The sequence below is a fragment of the Tenrec ecaudatus genome, chromosome 9 (genome assembly GCF_050624435.1).
Source record: "Tenrec ecaudatus isolate mTenEca1 chromosome 9, mTenEca1.hap1, whole genome shotgun sequence".
NCBI classification, from domain to species: Eukaryota; Metazoa; Chordata; class Mammalia; order Afrosoricida; family Tenrecidae; genus Tenrec; species Tenrec ecaudatus.
The window spans coordinates 75,936,302-75,956,043 of record NC_134538.1 but is presented as its reverse complement, the minus strand read 5'-3'; the positions used below and the strand labels follow the sequence as shown (position 1 = coordinate 75,956,043).

The following is a 19,742-nucleotide window of genomic DNA, read 5'->3' as shown; positions in this document are numbered from 1 at the left end:
TTACATATTCAGAAGAAAGGTAGAAGAATCCAGGTTAAAGCCAAATGAAAACAAGAAGAAAGAAAGAAAAGAGGACTCAGAGATATATAGAAATGATAATTGTAGAATGGAGGCAGAAAACTTACAAGATGAGCTTGGCAGCAGAGGCACTTGACAAACACACCTTCATTAGGAGATCAAGGCTAAGATCAGTGTTATGCTGATTGTCTGCACCCATGATATGATATAATGAAAACAGCATTTTGCCTCTGTGGCTTTCCTCCCCCAAAGACCTAACCCCAGTTTAATCATAAAAAATCATATGAATTATAATTAAGGGTCATTCTACAAAAGACCTTGTCAGTTTTCCTCACAGCTGTCAAAGTCATCGAAAACACAAGGAAAGCCTAAGAAACTGTCACAGCCAAGTAGAGGCACAGGAACACTGGTAATTACCTAGCATGCAGTCTATTACATCAGATCCTAAGGCAGAAAAAGGATATTAGGTCAAAAGCTAAGGATATTTGAATAAAGCATAGATTTTAGTTCATAGTAGTAGCAGCAGCAGCAAAAGCAGTGACGACAATGATGATGATGTACATCATCTAACCTGTGGATCCATAAACAGAAGGTTATATACCGACAGATCCTGCTCTGTCCTTCGCAATCCCAGCTGCCGCACCACAAGAACTTCCCCTCCATGATTAGGTCCCAGGGAGGGAGACAATGTCAAGTGAATAAGCATCAAAGCAGGTTCCATGGTAATATATAATAAATAAAGCAGGTTGGAGATAATAATCAGGAAAAAGGTGTGAAGGATCAGAGCTGGTGGTGAGTCAGTGCTCAGATGCTGGCTCTCACGTGGGATCCTCTTTAAGAGTCACCAAAAAGGTATGCAGACAGGAGCTGCACCTTCTTCATTGTTATATTTTCCGTGTGTAGTTTGGCACCAGGCACATGATGGTACCTTCATAAACATCTAATTAAATGCCATATACAATTTGTCTTATAAAAATAAGACAAGTGTTTTCTCTCAAGATGAACGTTCTCAAATAAATGTAAGAAATATTCAATAATAGACACACCCATACACATATTTTATATGGCTGTGTATACATCTATATGGAGTAAGAAATACACCACCACCACCACCCCCAAAACAGGAGGTGTGGTAACAGGGCGGGCCATCTTGAAGGGTCAGGCTGGGGAGACAAATCTGTTTGCTCACTGAGGATGCGCTTGTGCAAACAGAACACTTCTGATCACAGGAAACACCATGGTGCATATGATCTAAGACGTTAGCCACAGCTTTGCTTATAATAGCAACATATCGGAAACAAATTAAAATATCATCACTGGGTATTGTTTGAACAACTCTTGGTCCGCGCTGGAAATATGCCACCATGATGCTACAGGAAACCCTGTGAGAGCTGGAACCCGTGTAAGGTAGAAAGGAGACACAGGAAGAAAACTCTAACTTTTTCCTCCACAAATGAAAGACTGACAGAAACATGGTAAGACAACACCCTGTCAAAGGGAAAAACTTGCACGACCCGGAAAAGGCAGTCCCATCCCGTCATCTCATTCTGGGTCTCATAGGTTTCAAAGTATTAAAATACAGACAGACAGACAAAGAGGTTCATATAATACCATCAAATAAAAAGTAAGATAATCTACCCTTATTAATATCAAATATATAAATATGCCCATATGTAAATCTAGACAAATAAGCTGTTAAATCACAAAAAACAAACCCACTGTTAGTGTGTGGATTTCGACTCACAGCACCCTAGAGAATTGAGTAGAATTGCCGCTGTGGATCTTTGAGACGGCAAATGTTGACAGGAGTAGAGACCTCCCCTCTCTCCCATGGAGCAGCTGGTGGCTTTGAACTGATACTTTGTGGTCAGCACCCCAACGCATCGCCCACCTTGCTCCCAGGAGCTATTTCTCCATAGTACAAAACATGGCTGGCATTTCCTTTTTCTATTATGGTCTGTATTCACATCTTCTTTTATTATCAGGTTTCAGTGATAGAACTTTTTGATACAAGAATCTAGGCTACAAAATCCTCCTCTAGAATGGCATATCAGAGCTATGCAACAAAACAGATCATAGAAAGTCAGCCAGCCCGAGTTCACTGTCGACATCACTGAATGCTCCTAACGGAGTGTACTTATCACGGCCTGCGCATGAACCGTTACTCATTGTCTGACTGCTGCCCGGGACGTGTAATGAACAAACCACAATCCCTTCCTTTGATGGGCTTCCATTCAAGCAACATCCTCGGAAACCTGTTATTGACTGACACAAAAGGGTTCCTCGACAGTAAGTAGCTACTGCTCAAAACCAAACCCGCTGTCATGGAGTTGATTCCCGTCTAGGGAGGCAATACAGGGTCTCTGAGACTGCATATTTACTGAGGCTGAGCACCTCACCTGCTGAGCAGCTGCTAGGTTCGAAGCACCCACCACCACTAATGCAAGGCACCACTAAGGCTTCTTATGCTCTTACTACAAGTCCCTTAATCCCCACAGCCATTTCCCCTGTGAAGTTAGCCTTGGAGATACTGGGTGCCTTCACTGGCTAGGTACTCCACTCCTAGTTTGAAGCCTTGTTGTTCAAATCCATCCCGAGGCACTGAGAGCAGAGCAATTCCACCCTGCACACACACAGTGGCCATGACTCAGAATTGGCTGGAGAGCAATGAATAGAAATAAGTACCAAAGATGTCCAGCAAATGTCCTTGTGGTGTCATAAGAAAATATATACTGAAGAACCGGGATTATTTTTGTTTATTTATATTTTAGGATCTCAGAGGGCTTCATTCTGTTTCTTGGGGGTAAACACGGAATCCAGCATCAAAGACCCCAGGGAGAAAACATAAAACCAGTACCGTTAAGCAGGGGTTTCCAATTAAAAGCAGGTGTTGCAAAGGTCCGGGCTCGCTGATTCACTGATCCTCAAGACAGTCCCTCTCCATATTCATTCCAGCGTCACAGCGCAGCGGGAACCTGCCCAAAGATTATTGAATTCCCCACCTCTCAGCATGAAGAAGCATTCACTATTTGCTGGGATTCTGAGTCAGAATGCACATTCTCCTTGTCACTGGAGTCGCGGCACATGGAGTTGAACATGCTGATAGAGATTGGCTCCCAGCTGAGATTGTGGAAATGCTTTAAAAGCCGGCTTTCACCACTGAGAACGTGGAGAGAAAAAGAGTGTGTGTGTGTGTATGGGGGTGTGGGGGTGGGGGGTGGGGGGGAGGATCACAGAGTGCTATTTTGCATGCATTCATTGCCTCTCCCGCTCCGCAGGCAAAGCTGAAGCGATGTCAGGCCAAAACAGCAGAGCGGTGGATGAGAGCACATCGTGAATGTCATGGAACAATTCTTCCTGGAAAGGTGGTGTGACCTGCATTGTCTTCAGGCCCTTCCAGAGTAGGAGTCTGACCTCCTCTTTTTCAATGGCTGGACTTCCCACAGCTGCACCCAGCCAGCAGTGTTACAATCCCCTTGTAGAGAAGAAATGAAACCGAAACAGGGCCCTCCCATACGCTTATCAAAGACTTCTGGGTGTTGGAGTGGGTTCAGCTTTGGGTTGCTAACCTGAAGGTCAGCAGTTTGAAGCCACCAGCTGCACTGCGACACAAAGATGAGGCTTTCTACTGCAATAAAGAGTTGCAATCACAGAAGCTCACAGGGGCCATTCGACCCTGTCCTAAGGGGTTGCTATGAGTCTGAAATGGCGTGATGGATGTGAGTTTGAGCGTGGATGTTTATCAGAGAGTCGGACATTCCTTCCCCTGGCAGGATACCGTCACAACATTTGCTCGTGTCTTAAAGCAAGTTCCTTGGAAAACATGAGCCAGTTAGCTCATGAAGATTTTGAGAAAGGTATATCTCTGCACAGAATATGAACGTTGGATGTTCATTATTTCTACTACTTTCAAATGTGCTTAGGGAAAGAAGAGTTGGAGACAAAAATGGACACATTTTCACCCTTTATAATTACATACTTTATAAAATGAAATAGAAGAGTTTCTTTTTAAGGAAGTTTTGCTTTTTATCTGTTTAACTCTGCTTTTATTTTTATTTTATAAATACCAACATTCCTCCCACGGTGTTTAGCCCTTCTTCTCTTCCTCTGCCACCCCCACCATATCTTTAATAACCTCCTGCTCACGGTCCCTTGTCCTTTCTCAAACCATTGCACGTGGTGTCTCCTTTTCTCCTTCTTCTTGGGTATGGTGATGACCTGGAGGGGGTGTGGGAGGTGCCTAGAAAATAGCTATCAGATTGTTTATATACCAATTTAACCTATTTGTTAGTTGTTAATTAAAACCTGAAAAAGGAGAGAGGTCCTTTGATTGAGGTTTCTTCTATAATTCTTCTCTTTTCCAATGTGGTGCAAGCAAGTTGAGCGATCCACTACTAACTGACAGGCTGGCTGTTGACACTCTCCCCACGTGGGGTCGAAAGAAAGTCCTGGTGCTCTGCCTCTGAGAAGCATCTGCCTCAAGGCCCCAGCGGAGTGGCTCTCCTCTGCACACCTGGGGCCATTGGGCATGAGGATGGAGGCTTCATGTCGGCTTGACAAGCCTTCCCAGAGCCTGTGAGCCTCTAAGAATACACAACAGCAGTTCATTTTTGTCCCTCCGTTGTACCTGGCTAGGATAGCCCTCATGACCAGAGACCATTTCATAGGAAGTTCAGGAGAGAGAGAGAGAGAGAGAGAGAGAGAGAGAGAGAGAGAGAGAGAGATGAATTCCTTGTGCATTTCAGTCCCCCCAGGGTTTGCCCCAAGTGAGGGGAGTCCAGAGAGAACAGACACCATTTCTCCTCTTACTTCTGGCCTGGCTTGCTCCACACAAGTTCTTTCAAGGGGAATTTCCATCAGAAGTCATTGCTCTGCTTTGGAGCCATGGTGGCTGCTGTGTGATCTTTTGGAAGCATCACTGTAGTGGGGGGCATGCTCTCAGAAGGGATTCCTAAATCTGGTTGCTGAGCATTGCCTCAAAGGGCACCAACTTGGCCTACTCTTCACATGCAAATAAGTTCTAATTTTGGCGGCCTTTTTTCTAAAGAAAGGAAGTGTTGGGCATCTGTTTTCTTCTCTTTCACAAATTCACACAAACCCCCGCTAAACAAACAAAATAATTATGATAGGACATTTGGAGAAGATCATTCCATCTCTGGACATGTTTGATCACCATTTACACAAACACACAAAAACAACAACATATACAATACATACACTGAACTAACAAGTTGAAAGATGGCCATGTGTTGCCTCTGAAATGTAGCTGGACACGAAAAGCAAAGCCCCACTGCTCACATGGCATTTCCAAATTCAACATCTATTTGTATGTCTGCCCAGGAAAGGACGGGAAGTCCTTAGGGAAATGCACACAGTCATCCTGGAGTTCTGAATGGCAAGGGGTTGGAACGCTGGCATGAGCCACACCGAGGACGGAGCGATGTACAAACGGAGTCTGTGATTCTCATTTCAGGAACAGCTGTCGTAAAATCAGGATCCAGTCAGTCCCCAGGTTAGGAAGGATTGGCTTACAGACAATTCAGACATGTCCTTCAAAGTTATGTACATCTGCCTTCTCTTTGAAATGACTGAAGCAACTCTTCCTTGCAGCAAATTCTTCATCATGATCAGCTTGATGTGTAGCCTTTAAAGTTTGAAAAGCACTCCGCATGTAAATCTTGGACGAGGCTCTGGGCCTTTTCTTGCATGGAAGTAAAACTAAGGAAGAACTAGACACATCTGTGCCAACTTACCTACGGATTTGACTTAAAGGCAAATCTTGTTCATATCCTGGGGACTCTCTGTAATACCTAATATATAGAGTATATTACCTGGGGTACTAGGCATGATGCTAAGAATTTTAACATCACCCCTTTTTGGGTGAGGAAACTGAGGCTTAAAGAGCTTAAGTAACTTGCCAAAAATCTCACAGCTCGTACGTGGGGGGTTTGCATTCAAATCCAAACATGTGACTCCAGACCCTTCTTCCTATAGTCCTGAAATAACCTCAGGACAAAGTTTGGAGTGAACTTTAATAACTCACATATGAAGCTGGAAAAGTCAAGTTAATATTATACCCCTTTTGTACTATCAGTCTTCGAGTGTATCCATGTGCCATAAACTGAATTCTCGAATAAACTTGCTAGTAGCTCTAATCAAGGTTCTCCTAAAGCAAAAGCAAAATGCTCCACAAATTCCAATTTCTGCCCATGGCTCAGGCAGGCACCGCTTTATAATTCATTTAACCGATTTTGCCCCTTTCCTCACCTATGGGAGCCACAAGATAAAGTTAACAAATACAGGCAGTCTCCTGGTTTCAAACGAGCTCCATTCCTGGATCCGTAGGGATTTGTAGACAAAATTGGATTGATTTCTTATCTAGCTTGTTGGTACTGTGAGTTAGGCACTGCAGTTGCTAACCAGAAGACCAGTAGTTCAAACGCACCAGCTGCTCCTCTGGAAAAAAAAGATAAGGCTACACGCCTGCTCCTATGAAGGGTAGAGTCTAAGCAGCCCTCTCCGGAGTCATTGCAAATGAGAATTGACACTATGACAGGGGGTTAGTGCAAGAGGAGGCTCAAAGCCATTTCAATAATTTAAAAGCTGCAAGTACAACCCATGAAGGTGCCTGTGGGGAAGAGTACAGGTGAGTTTAATCTATTCAAGCTGACTTACCATTAAAGGTCAAGGAAAACCACAAACCAAACCCACCAGCATCTAATCAATCTTTCCTTTCGCCTTCGGGATGGTTGACCTTGCTGTTAACCGCCCAACTCCTGACCCACAGCACCACCAAGGTTCCTTAAAAGGGCAAAAGCAACCAAAACAACAACAGCCCCCCCCCCACTGCCCTTGCCAGCAAGTGAATGCGGACTCATCGCACCCCTGTAGGACAGGGTAGACCGGTCCCTGTGTGTTTCTGTAGCTCTTTAGGAGAGTAGAGTAGCCTATCTTTTTCCCATGAGGTGGCTGGCGATTTCAAACTGCAGGCCTTGTGGATTGCAGCCCATCTTGTAACCACACCACCGGGGCTCCTCCATGGTCGGGAGGTGAAATTAATTCCAACTTGTTGCTCTTCAGGCCGAGCTGCATGTGAGAACCACCAGGGGGACTTTAAAAAAATCCTAGTGATCAGGGGGTACCCCATCAATTAATAGATTCTCTAGGATGTGACTGAGATCTCATGAACTCTTTAATTCCTCCAGAGAATCACCAAGGAGCCCTGGTGTGCAGTGGTGAAGGTAAAATGTAAAATGAAGCCAAACCAAACCCAGGACTGGCAAAATCGATCCTGACGCCCAGGAACCCCAGAGGAAGGACAGAGTAGAACTGGTCCCAGGGGCTAACAAAGCTGTAAATCTCCATTGAAGTGAACCCACCACATCTTTCTCCCTTGGAGGGAGTGCCTGTTGGATTAGAACTGCCCACATTTCTGTTAGCAGCTGAAGGCACGCATAATTGCACTACTACTGCCCTTTTGGCAAAGATTAAACCCACTGGCATCCAGTTGGCGCTGCCTCATAGTGACTCTATGTGATTTCCACAGTAGAAAATCTTCTCTGAAACACATAGCCTCATTTCTCTCCCATGGAGCGGCTGGTGGGACTGAACTGCCAACTTTACAGTAGTAGTCCATTGTTTACCTGACAGTACCACCAAGGCTCAATAGTAACCCCAGGGTTTTGGAAGCACTGGGCAGTTCTACCTAGTCCTACAGGATCGCTACAAAGTGAAGTGATATGAATAGATGGCCTTTCCACCCCGATGAATCCCAATCTGCAAACTATTGCTTCCATCTATCTCATTTATATATTCCTTATATTCACAAACAAGGCAATATAATCCTTTTTACATCTGAACAGGGTTCTATAAACTCTAAAGAAGTAGCCAAGGCTATTATATTCTGATCATGAGTAGCTCTTTAGCTGGGAAAGTTTTTTTCTAAGCATCTGTTAAAGTTACTGAGGTCTTCAAAATGATACGCCTTTCCCTCTCTTCTAGCCACTAAAATTTTGTTCTTCTTGGGTTTACCATGAAAACAAAGGTTCTGGGAAATGAAAAAGCATTCTTCTGTCTGAGAAAAAAAAAATCTGATGAAGTCATTTGAGGATTGTGAGACATCCAAAACAAGAAGAGCTAACTCTGAAAGTCAGCCAATCTTTCAAAATAAAGCAAACAGGATGCTTATGACATCTGACTGAGAGCAAGAGGATTATGGATTGAATTTTATCCCTCAGAATCTGGGCTGTAAATCCTAACTCCAAAAGCTGTAGCTGTAATCTCATTTGGGAAAGAGTTTTCGTTATGTTAAGGAGGCCATATCAGTGTAGGAGCTATCGGTGTTGGGATCTAAAAGAGCAGGTTAGGTATAAAAGAGGAAGGCTGATGGAGGAAGGGATCTACACAATCTGAAGATGAAGGAGGCAGACGAAGCTACAAGTCTCCAGGAACTCCAGCATGGACAGGTAGAGAATTTAAGACAAAAATTTCCCTCCACATTGGACAGAGAGAGAGTTCACCTAAAATTATTGCCTTGAACCTGAAATTCTAATCCTCTGTGAGAAAATAAATGTCTGTGCTTAAAGTTACCCCAAACTAAGTTTTCTCTCACTGCCATTGAGTCAATATTGACTCATATTGACTCTACAGAACAGGGTAGAAATGCCTCCCGTGGGTTTCTGATACTGCCACCTTTATGAAAGTAGAAAGCCTCATGGCTGGTGGGTTAGAACTGCCGACGGTGTGTGACAGGCCAACGTACGCCTGCAACCTAGTGCTACTCTAAGCAAAGCAAAAACCTCTCCCTTATCTTAACTTACACACGCACTTAAAAAACACGGGATTCATTCGGTCCCTTGGAGGCACCCTTAACCATGGATGTGTCATGACCCCAGAGGCGAAGCATGCTTTTGACCAACAGACAGAATGGAGAGGTTTTAGTCACTGAATTCTAATCTTGTGTCACCGGAGACAGTGACAAGGTCAGCCGTGATTCTGAGCCTGTTTGCATTTATTATGCTGAGCTATATTAGCTTTCTGAATCATCTTCCAGTTCCCATTCTTTTAGGTACTTAGCTAATTCTTCATGTTCTGCATCACTATTTCTCAAAGTGGGTGATACTGCCTTTGAGGGGTGGGGTGAGCTAAAATGACCCTGAGAGGCTACAAATGTAGATACCTAAACTTTGTCCTGGATTATGGGCTATACTACAAGCATTTTTAATTGCCAGGGGGCATTGAGTATTTCTTTTTCTCTAAAAAGGGGTGATAGGTCAAGTACAGAAAGACTATGGGGCACTGTTGAAGCCCATGGCGGCAGAGTGGTCAGCAGATCAAGACCAACAGCGCTCCTTGGGAGGTAAGACATTCTACCGCCATAAAGTTAGTCTTGGAAGCCCATAGGGGAAATTCTACCCTGTCCTATAGGGTCACTATGAGTGGGTTGTGACGTTTTTGTGTCACGTGGGTAGAGAGAGCACTTATCAAATGCAGCAACCTTAATCAATGTTCCACTTAATAAAAAGGAAATGTGTCACTGAGAACACACACCAGCCGGCAAGGTGGCCTGGAATCCAGAGAGCTAATACGTTTCCTTTTTTCAGTGCTTTCTGGATGGCTACACGTGTTGCCTTGCCTAGGTTTGTTTCAGGAGAATGTCAGCAGTTTGTTTTCCTTCTGAGCTTCAGTCTCCTTGGCTGCACATCCATGCTGCAAATGCAGCTGTGGCCACAGCTTTCTCTGTGTACAGGGGGGCACCCAGGGAAAATATCAATGACACCCCCACCCCCAATGTCCCAAACAAGTGAAAGGGAAGCATTCACTGAAAAGGGCTGGAAAATCAGCTCATTTTCCTACCAACAATAACTACCTATAGATGCCCCACAATCTTGTGGTTTAGAGTTGAGGGTACTAGAAAGCCTTCCAGCAAGGAGCTGATCCCCTGTCCTTTCTCAGTCGGCGTTTTGTTTGACCTGGCAAACACCAAATGCAGGATACTTGCTGTTTCACCAGGGAAAACAATTGTGGAGTCCTTTGTTTGCTTTCCCCTCCCCAAATGCACAAACACCTTCCACGTGTGCATGCGAAGAATCAAAATGCAACTAAAGCAGCAGCTAGCTCCCTACCCTTAGTCCCCATGACAATGACCCCTGTGGAAGGAAGTCTGTATAGATGGAGTTCTACCTGGCTTTACTACAGCTCTAAGGTGAAAAAGCGACCCCGGTGGTGTTGATGGAGTTCTTAACCATCGCTCAAGTGCCGTCCTTTATCCAGAAGCTAAGGGCAGCCACTGTCTCAGGCCATCACTTCAGAGACAGCGCAGGGTCCCTTTCTACCCTAACCATCTGCTAGGCTTGGGTGCCTGGTGACTGACCTCATCTCCAGGCTGAGTTCCCACGGAAAGGAAAGGTTGTTAGAGCTTGGGCTTCTTGCCATCCGTTTTTGCGCCCCAGCAATGAATCTCAGATTGTGGGAGTCAAATTCACTCTTTAAATCATGGCTCTTTCGCCTGCCAACTGCTAACTTTGGGCAAGCTATTTAATCCGGCTGTGCCTCAGTTTCCTAGTCTATGCGATGGTGGCAATAGTACGTTCTTTAGAGCACTGCTGTGAGGATTCGGTGAGACGATGCAGATCAAGAACCCAGTTAGCGTTGTTGCTAGTACTTGGTCGGTGTGCGATGCATATTGAAGCATGTATTGTTAAAAGCCTGACCAAGGGAGCTCAGAAAGGATCACCGTTGAAGGTCACCCCTCAACCACTTACAATACACTTAGCATTTGGTTTCAGTAAGTGAAAAGGTAAGATTCCTAAAACGTCTTCGGACCTCAGAGCTGGGCAGGTCTCTTCTGAGAAATCCTCTGCGTGGATGTTTTATCCGTAGTCCCCTGAAACAGGACACACAGCAATGTCATTGTAAGCCAGCGGGGGTCGAAACACACAAACTCATTCTACAGCAGGCTGGGAAGTTTAGAAGCGGCGCCGCATCTACTGCCAACACTACCCGGCCTTCCAGCAGCAGCCCACAGCAGCCAGCGGGGCAGGCAGCTATCTGCAGCAGCTAATGTCCAAGGTACTGTACCTTTCCATCTAAGGATCGCTTCCGGAAAGTGAGGGATCGCTTCCGGAAACTGGGCAAGCTGCTCGGACGCCAGTCATTGCCCAGGCTGGGTCATTAGCAGCCTTGACTGCTACCGGTTATGAAGCTGTGGGCCACGCCTCCTGGGAAGGTCAACATCTCCCAGGCCGTCCAGGCTCACCCACGGAGCGTGGACGAGTTCACAAATCCCAGGGGTGGGTTAGGCAAAGCTGGCTCTGGGAAAGAGTTGGCTGCAAGTGCTATTCCTTTATCAGACAAGGGTTACTTTGCTATAGCTCTAAAGGACTCAAGGCGATGTCCCAGTTTTCTGATGCCGGTCCTCCAGGATGTCCCCTAAGGTAGGTGTGGAGACCACAGGAGTGGCACTTTGGGGAATGGGTCTCTGGAGACTCCTGGGTGAAGACATCTAACATGAAGACTTTTCTTCTTGGACCCTTATATTCGAACACCCACCTCACTCATGAGGTTTGAAAAGGAGATTGTGAGAATTCTTTGGAATAGATGAGAAATGAAAGGAAATTATCTAGGTAAGCACCCACAGAGTTTTTCCCTGAATAAAGAACACTCTTTAATATGCAAATAACATAGTTGAGCCAAGAATTAAGAGTTCAGTAATATAACACATACTCATATATCACCATATGGTTTAATAAGCATCTTCACATTTTACCTACTTTTTTAGAAAGAAAGAAATTCAATGAGATTAATGATCACAAGTAGTGCTGACATATTCATTACATCCCTTCACCGTTCTTTCTCCCTCAAAACCACCAGCTGGGATTTGGGGTTGGTTATTTCCTGCATATGCTGACATGACTCTTGCCATTTTTTCTTAAAAATATAAAATTTAACATAACATGTATTCAGTGTCGTATATCATGTTGCAACTTGGCTTTTTCTTGTTTAGTATATAACGTTAATCATTATTTTGAAAAATATATCAAAAGAGGAGAACAACTGAAATGTCCACCAACTGGGCACTGCATCTTGTGGCATACTGAGACAACAGAATGCCAAGGAGCTGTCACAATGGATGCCTTTCTGTCAAAGGACTAGCTTTAACGTGCACCGGATTTTCTTTGCCATCCATTAGCAAACTTTTGTGGGTTTTTTTGTTTTTGTTTGTTAAAGATGTGTCTCTAAAAGCAAGATAGAGTTGGGTTTGCCTTTTCTTATCTAATCAGATCATCTCTGTGTTTTGATAGTGGAATTTAGGCCACTCAAAATTCGTGTCCATGCTGCTGTTTTGGATTTATGCTATTGCTGGCTTGTGTTTCATTCCCAGCACCCTTGGCTGTGGCTCCTTGGTCTTTATTTCCACTCTCTGTTGGAACCTGCTCTACATTCTCTTCATTGCTGTCCTTCATTTGGTGAGTTTCAAGAACTACAGGCTATGTTTCAATTATTTTACTGGTGATTCCTTGCCTCACAGAGTTACGAAGCTCTGGCCAACGATACGACAGGTGGCAGCACTCCATAACTCTCTACTTAGTATTTCTCTGTGCTTCTGTTTGTAGCTTCTTTTTCCTGTTTTCACCCAAAAAATGGATCCTTATTTTATGATTGATAGCTACTCAATATATGGTATGCATTAGAATCCTCACCGTTAACTCAAGTATGCTACACTTTCCTTTTGGCTCAATTTTCTTCCTGTTGACGTGTATGTCTTGGTAAGTGAAGGACTATGGGTAGTAAATTATGTTATTGAAAAAGACAAATTCATAGCCATCAAGTCAAGCCCAACTCACAGCAGCTCTACAGAAGAGGGAAGAACTACTCTTGTGGGTTTGCAAGGCTATAATCAGTGGTTCTCAACTTGTGGGTCATGACCCCTCTGGGGTCGAACGACCCTTTCACAGGGGTCGCCCAATTCATAACAGTAGCAACATTACAGTGACGAAGTAGCAATGAAAATCATGTTATGGCTGGGGCGGGTGGGTCCCTACCACATGAGGAACTGTATGAAAGGGTCGTGGCATGGGGAGGGTTGAGAACCACTGCAAATCTTTGTAGGACCAGGAAGCCTTGTCTTTCTCCCGGAGACTGCTGGGTGGGCTCCAGCACTTAACCTTGATGTTTGCAGCCCAAGGAGTAGCCCGTTGTGCCATCAGGGGTCTCCTGGAGAAGCAGGCAGCCTGCAGAACTCACTTCTAAAAGTGCAGGTGGTCAATGATAGCTTTCTAGAAATCACATTGCTTACAGCAAGAAACATCGCTGTGGGTTGCTATAGATAAACTTTTATGTATGAGGCTGTAAGATTAACTAAGAGTTACAAAATGCAAACTACATATGAATGATCAATGGATAATACAGAAATAAGTAAACTGTGTTGTAATCATATGCTATGTTAATCACAGATACATTTTTAAAAAATCTTTGATAACACAGGGGAAAGCTCACAAGGACATGGTGTATCTTTTAAAGCCAAGAAACCAAATTCCAAGTCAAGTACCATTGCAGTGTATGAAAATGAAATACGTGCTCGAAACTGGAAGGAGGTGTGGTTCTGATTAGCTTCACGTAGTAGCATCATTGGAGATTGATACTGGTTCCCATAGTTCTTAAATTATTTTATCAATTGTCTGCAAAGACCATGTTTACCTTTTACAAACTCTTATTGTCCTCAAACAAACATGGGTTCTCTCAGGTTCTACCTGCAAACATTATATTGTAGTGTCCTATGCTTGGAGGTAAAATGACCCATAGGTGTCCCGTACAGTGAACAGTAATTACCAAGGACCATCATCAATGCTTAGATTTTTCTAATAAATGATGCAGCATTCTATCATCCCTTGTCCTCAATAGTAGAGGGTAGCTATGCCACCTGCTATGTGTCACCACTGTGTTAACTGGACCAGCATTATTTTTATAGAGATATACATCATTTGATTGGTGGATCTTACAGCTCTTATCACAATCCATACAGCAACGGTATCAAGTACATTTGTTCATGTTTCCATCATCATTTTCAAAACATTTTCTTTCTACTTGAGTCCTTGGTATCAACTCCTCTTTTTTCCCTCCCTCTCCACCCTCCCGCCCTCGTGAACCCTGGATAAATTATAAATTATTATTATTGTCTTATCTTATACCGTCCACTGTCGCCCTTCACCAGAGTTACTGTTGTTCGTCCCTCTGAAGGGGTGGGGTGGGGTGGGGGGAGGTATTACACGTTGGTCACTTTGATAGGTTCCCCCTTTCTTCCCCTTTACCCCCACTTTCTCCCTAATTTTACGGTATCGCTACTCCCATTATTGGTCCTGAGGGATTTTATTTGTCCAGGATTCCGAATGTTAAGGGCTCTTATCTGTACCAGTGTACATACTCTGGTCTAGCCGGATTTGTAAGGTAGAACTGGGGTCATGATAGTGGGGGTGGGTAGGAAGCATTGAAGAACTAGAAGAATGTTGTCTATTTTGTCAGCACTATACTGCACTCTGGCTGGCTTATCCCTTTCCTTACGACCCTTCTGTGAGGGGATGTCTAATTGTCTGTAGACAGATGGGCTTTGGGTCTCCACTCTGATCACCTGTTATTTTGAACCATCACCAGACAGAGGAGAAAATGGAAGTCCCATGAAGCTGAACTCACACAATTTGAACAAGGTGAAGTTGGGATTTGAACCCAGATCTCTCTCACTCAAGGCTCACCCCACTTCCCCTATGCCATCTGCTTTTCAAAGAAATACTTCTAATACTTGCCATTAGCTGAGCTTCAAGGTGCTAGAGCTAGAAGAGCAAGACTGTATTCTTTCCAGTGTGAGAGACTGCATGGGTTAGGGACCAACTATGGGCGTATGATGCCCATGCTGTGTGGCTTTCGCTCATGTTAGGAGGACAGAGACAGAGTTTGCTCACATGCATCAGCCAGACAAATAAGGAGCCAGGTTCTCAGTTCACCCATCCATCAACTCAGTCCCCCAAACACCAATCCTTCTGTTATCTAGTCACTTACGATGGCTCGAAGCTGTCTACCCACCTGGCAAAGTCAGTCGACTTGAAGAGTTAGTGCTCGGGGCCGGGGAACCGTGAGCACGCCGCTTTGTGCCTACAAAGAGGGACAAAAAGAGCATTAGGAAAGGGAAGGTCGTGGGCAGGCTTGTGAAACAAGTAAGGGCCCCTCTGACAGGTGACCAGATGAGGCAGACAGTCCGGGTCTGGAAGCACGTTTAGCAGAAGGGGGGGGGGGGCGGGGCGGGCGTGAGGCTAAAGGAAGAAGCGAGTATCCCAGCTTCTAACAAAGTCAGGGCCACTGGCAGCCTTGTGCGTGATTTGCTCAGGTCTCCAGGTTGGTAACCAGCACAGCACCGAGCAGGGCGCCGTGAATAATATATGAACAAACAAACTGTGTTGACCTTTCATCAGGGTAGCTTTAGAATATGCAGCTGCCTAGGTCCCCTCCACAGAGGATCTGATAGCATTGAGCTGGGGTGCAACCTTGGCATCACCATGTTCAAAGCACCCCAGCCTTTTTGGTGGGGAATGACTGCGATGAAAGGACAAGTTCTAGCTTTAGATCTGAGCTCTCAGGGCTCTGTCCCTGTTACATGCCTAGACAGGGCAGGAAGGAGGCATGCCAGCGCCCTAACTACTTACTAGTCATCTGTGGTGTCTCCCCTCCTTGCTTTGGGAAAAGAAAAAGGGCAGGGGCACATGAACATACGCACACACCACATGAGAGAGAAGGAGAGAGACAGAGAGATTCCAAAGATTGGGAAACTTCCATCATTTAAAAAATGTATTTTTCATGAACGTTTTGAAGTGCTCGTGTATGTGTGTGTGTGTGTGATTCTGCTATCCATGATGTAAGTTCTTTTAAATGTGAACACAATATTGGCAACTGAATAGAAAGTGGCACCTGCCCCTCTAGCAGAGTGAGCTGAGCTGGATTATGCATCTTATTTCGTGCATGTGGGGTGCTAATATGTTTACTGTTCACTGCATTGTCTACAAGAGGTGAGGTAACAATAGCACCATTTCTCAACAAGCAAGCTTGTTTTGTGGGTCGCCACAGTATCAATCAGTTTCTTAGAAATCAATTTGAAGGAAAATGGAAAATAAATACATGTATATAATTTTTATTAGATAAATCTTTTATTCATCCTCCTGAGGAATTATTCCGTTTCCTTACACAGATATACATAAATATTCTGATAAAATAGCAATGTAATGCTTTGATTAAAAAAGAAAGTTTTTGTTACTTTCTCGGAAGATGATTTTAGAAATGCTCATTGTGGCAAAACAGAGACATAGTTTGTGTGAAAAATAAATACTGAATTTTGTGTCTTTTCCACATGACCATTGATTAGTATGTAGGGAGTAATACCAAGCACGCAACAGGCAATAAACAATGAAACTCACTTCATGTTACATAAATATTAGGATTTCCAACATGTTTGGATGTGGCTATTTTAGTATTATAGCAACTCATTACCCATGTTAGTATTATATTAAATACATGCGAAGTTGTGTCCGTGTACATGCCAAATATATTTTTTAAAGTTATAAATGTTATTGTTTACAAGATATAGGCTATAACTAAACATAAGTGCTATCCAGATAAACAAGAACTTGACTGGACTCACTGCAATAGTCCACTCATTTGAGTTTCCTTACTTGTGCGCCTCACGTGGGACGGGAGTCCCCATAGCATGTTTACCAGGAGATGCGCTAGAGCAGACTCTTGTCTTTGTAGCTAGGCAAAGAGCATTGCTGGCCCACCCTCCTGACCGGAGTTGCGGGATTAGCGGAAGCAGAGGTCCTCAGAATGGAGCACAGGCTCAGCAGCTGTTAACATAATCTGTTTTAGCCCCAGTAGCTGCTCTTGTTGGAGCCCGTTGAGTACCGGTGAATGTAGCAGAGGTTAGGTTTCACAGCTCACTCTGAGGGAGATATCCTAGGGGCCAATTCTACAATGTCCTATAGGGTCACTAAGACTTTGAATAGACTCAACAGCTACATCTCTATCTGTCTGTCTGTCTATCTATCTATCTATCTATCTATCTATCTATCTGCCTATCTATCTGTCTATATCTATATAGCTATTGAATCTATATATCACATACGCAGACACACATATTGATATACATCACATACACACACACCCACACACACACAAACCAAACTCTCTGCCATTGAGTTGATTCTGACTCATATCAACACTGTAGGGCAATGTAGGGCTGCCTCGTGTGCTTCCAAGACTGTTAATTCTTTTTAAAAATCATTTTATTGGGGTGTTTTACAGCTCTTTCTTATAACATGCCATACCCAATTGTATCAAGCATATTTGTATATATGTTGCCATCATCAGTTCCAAAACATTTTTTACTTGAGCCCTTGGTATAACCTTTTTTCCCCTCCCTCCATCATGTGACTCTTTGATCAATTATATATTGTTATTATTATTTTGTATCTTACACAGTCCATTGTCTCCCTTCACCACATTCCTGTTATTCATCCTCTTTGGGGTGGGGGGAACTATATATCCAACCTTGTGACGGGCTCCCCCTTTCTCCTCCTCTCTCCCCGACCAGCCCCCTCCTGTTCCTGAGGCATTTATCTGTCCTGAATTCCATGAGTCAAGAGCTCTTATCTGTACCGATGTGTGTTCTCCTGTCTATCCAGATTTGTAAGGTAGGACTGGGTCATGGTAGTGGGGGCGGAGTATTCAGGAGCTAGAGGACTGATGTGAGTTTCCTTGGTGTTTGATTGCACCTTAGTTGACTCATCCCTTCCTTATGACCCTCCTGTGGGGGGATGTCCAATTGTCTACAGATGGGCTTTGGGTCCCCCACTCCAAACTTCCTCATTAGCTTCAAGAGAGTTGTTTGTTTGGAACCTTTCGATTCCTGATACCTGATCCTGTCAAAGATAGAAACACCTGTCACTCTCTGCTGAGAGACTGGTGGTTTCAAACTGCTTACTTTGCGATTAGCAGCCCAACATATAACCATTATGCCATCAGAGCACCTCATCTACACACACACACAACATGGGCTATCTATATACACATGCACATACATCTACATATACACATGCACACACATACAACGTGGGTTATCTATATACACATACACATATACATCCATCTACATATACACACAAATGCACACACACAACGAGGGCTGTATAGACACATAAAAATACATCTACATATGCACACACAGAACATGGCCTATCTATATACACATATATCTACATATACACATACACATGCACACACACAACATGGGCTATCTATATACATATACACATACAAATGCATTTACATATACACATACACATGTTTGTTTGTTTTTTACCCAGAGGAATGAGTGGGTAGAAAGAGACCTGAAGTCAGAGTGTAGCCACATGGCAGACGTCCCGAGCCTGAGCTGGCAAAAACAAACATGATTCAATGTCAACTCGTCGCTGCCACAAATTCCTCCACCTCTCCCAGCGTTCAGGTAAGACTGTTTTGCACACAGAGGACTGCTGTTGCTCGAAGCAGCATTGAGGAACCCTGCCTCAGTCAGCATACTGACAGGCTAAGGCGCCAAGGGCACGCAGAGAACAAGGGATGGAGAAGGAAGCAGGAACCTGGGCCTGGAGGTGAGGGTGAAGTGATCAGCTCTCTATCCCGGAAGCCTGGTGAAATGCGGAGAGACGCCCTGGGGATGGCGTTTAAGATGTTTTAATTGTAGTGTTCAAGAGCAGGGCATCCTCCCTGATATTCCATGCTATTGCTAATTCTGAAGATTACTAGTAGTAGCAGCAGTGTTAACGGCGCTATATTAACGATCGTTCCAGAACATTCCTCACCCATCTCAAGGCAACCCTCGGGGTTGCAGTCAAACTGTCTCTTCTTTTCCTTGAATAGTCTTATGGACATACAACGCACCTACCTTACAACTCAATGGTTTAAACAGATGGAAAAGAGTTGCGCATCCACCACAATCCATTTTGGAACATTGTCTTCATTCTTATACCCATTGTTATTAGCTCTCCATTACTCCTCAACCTCCTCTTCCACAACTCTAAGGAACTTTTAATCGAATTAATGTCTCCATAGACTTACCTCTCCTGTATTTCATATGAGGAAAACCACACACACACACACACAAACCCCAACAATGGTAGCAAAATAAACACAGAAAAACCTCAAGCCACATGAAAGTAGAAGCTAATAGAAATTAGAACATTTTTTTTAAAGTGCTCCTTCTTTAAATCTTTGTAGAATCCACCTCATCCTTCTCCAGGAATTACCTCCTTTCTTCACGAGAAGGTTTAAACTGCTGACCTGGTGGTTCACGGCTCAAAGAGTAGGCTAAAACCGAACAACCTAACGTAAACCCAAACGGAATGTACAGGACTTTCTTTAGTTTCTGGATCTCACAGATGCCATGAAGGTCAGAGTTCGGAGGAAATGTGCTTAGAAACACCTGAGGTGATTTTTCAATACATGTAGATGCCAGGGTCCCTCCCTGGATCTACTAGGGTCGAATCTCCAGAGAAGCGGGCTGCATTTTACCAGGTCCCGCAGGTGGCTCTAGCCATCTCCAGCCTATCTAATTAGGAAAAGAAGAGCCCACAAAAGAGACAGGATAGGCCCGGGCCCAGGCAGAGGGCACCCCTGACGCTGTCTCTCAC

The 19,742-nt window shown here is 44.2% G+C and overlaps 1 protein-coding gene across 2 annotated transcripts in view; it reads right to left on the bottom strand.

The window, feature by feature from the left end:
- The window catches only part of PDE1C (phosphodiesterase 1C), a 537,043-nt gene that overhangs the window by 2,570 nt on the left and 514,731 nt on the right, over positions 1 to 19,742 (bottom strand). For both annotated transcript variants that reach the window (XM_075557555.1, XM_075557556.1), the window contains one exon: positions 15,094 to 15,162. In XM_075557555.1, the coding sequence (XP_075413670.1) occupies positions 15,094 to 15,162 (69 nt within the window). The remainder of the gene's footprint in view (positions 1 to 15,093; positions 15,163 to 19,742) is intronic.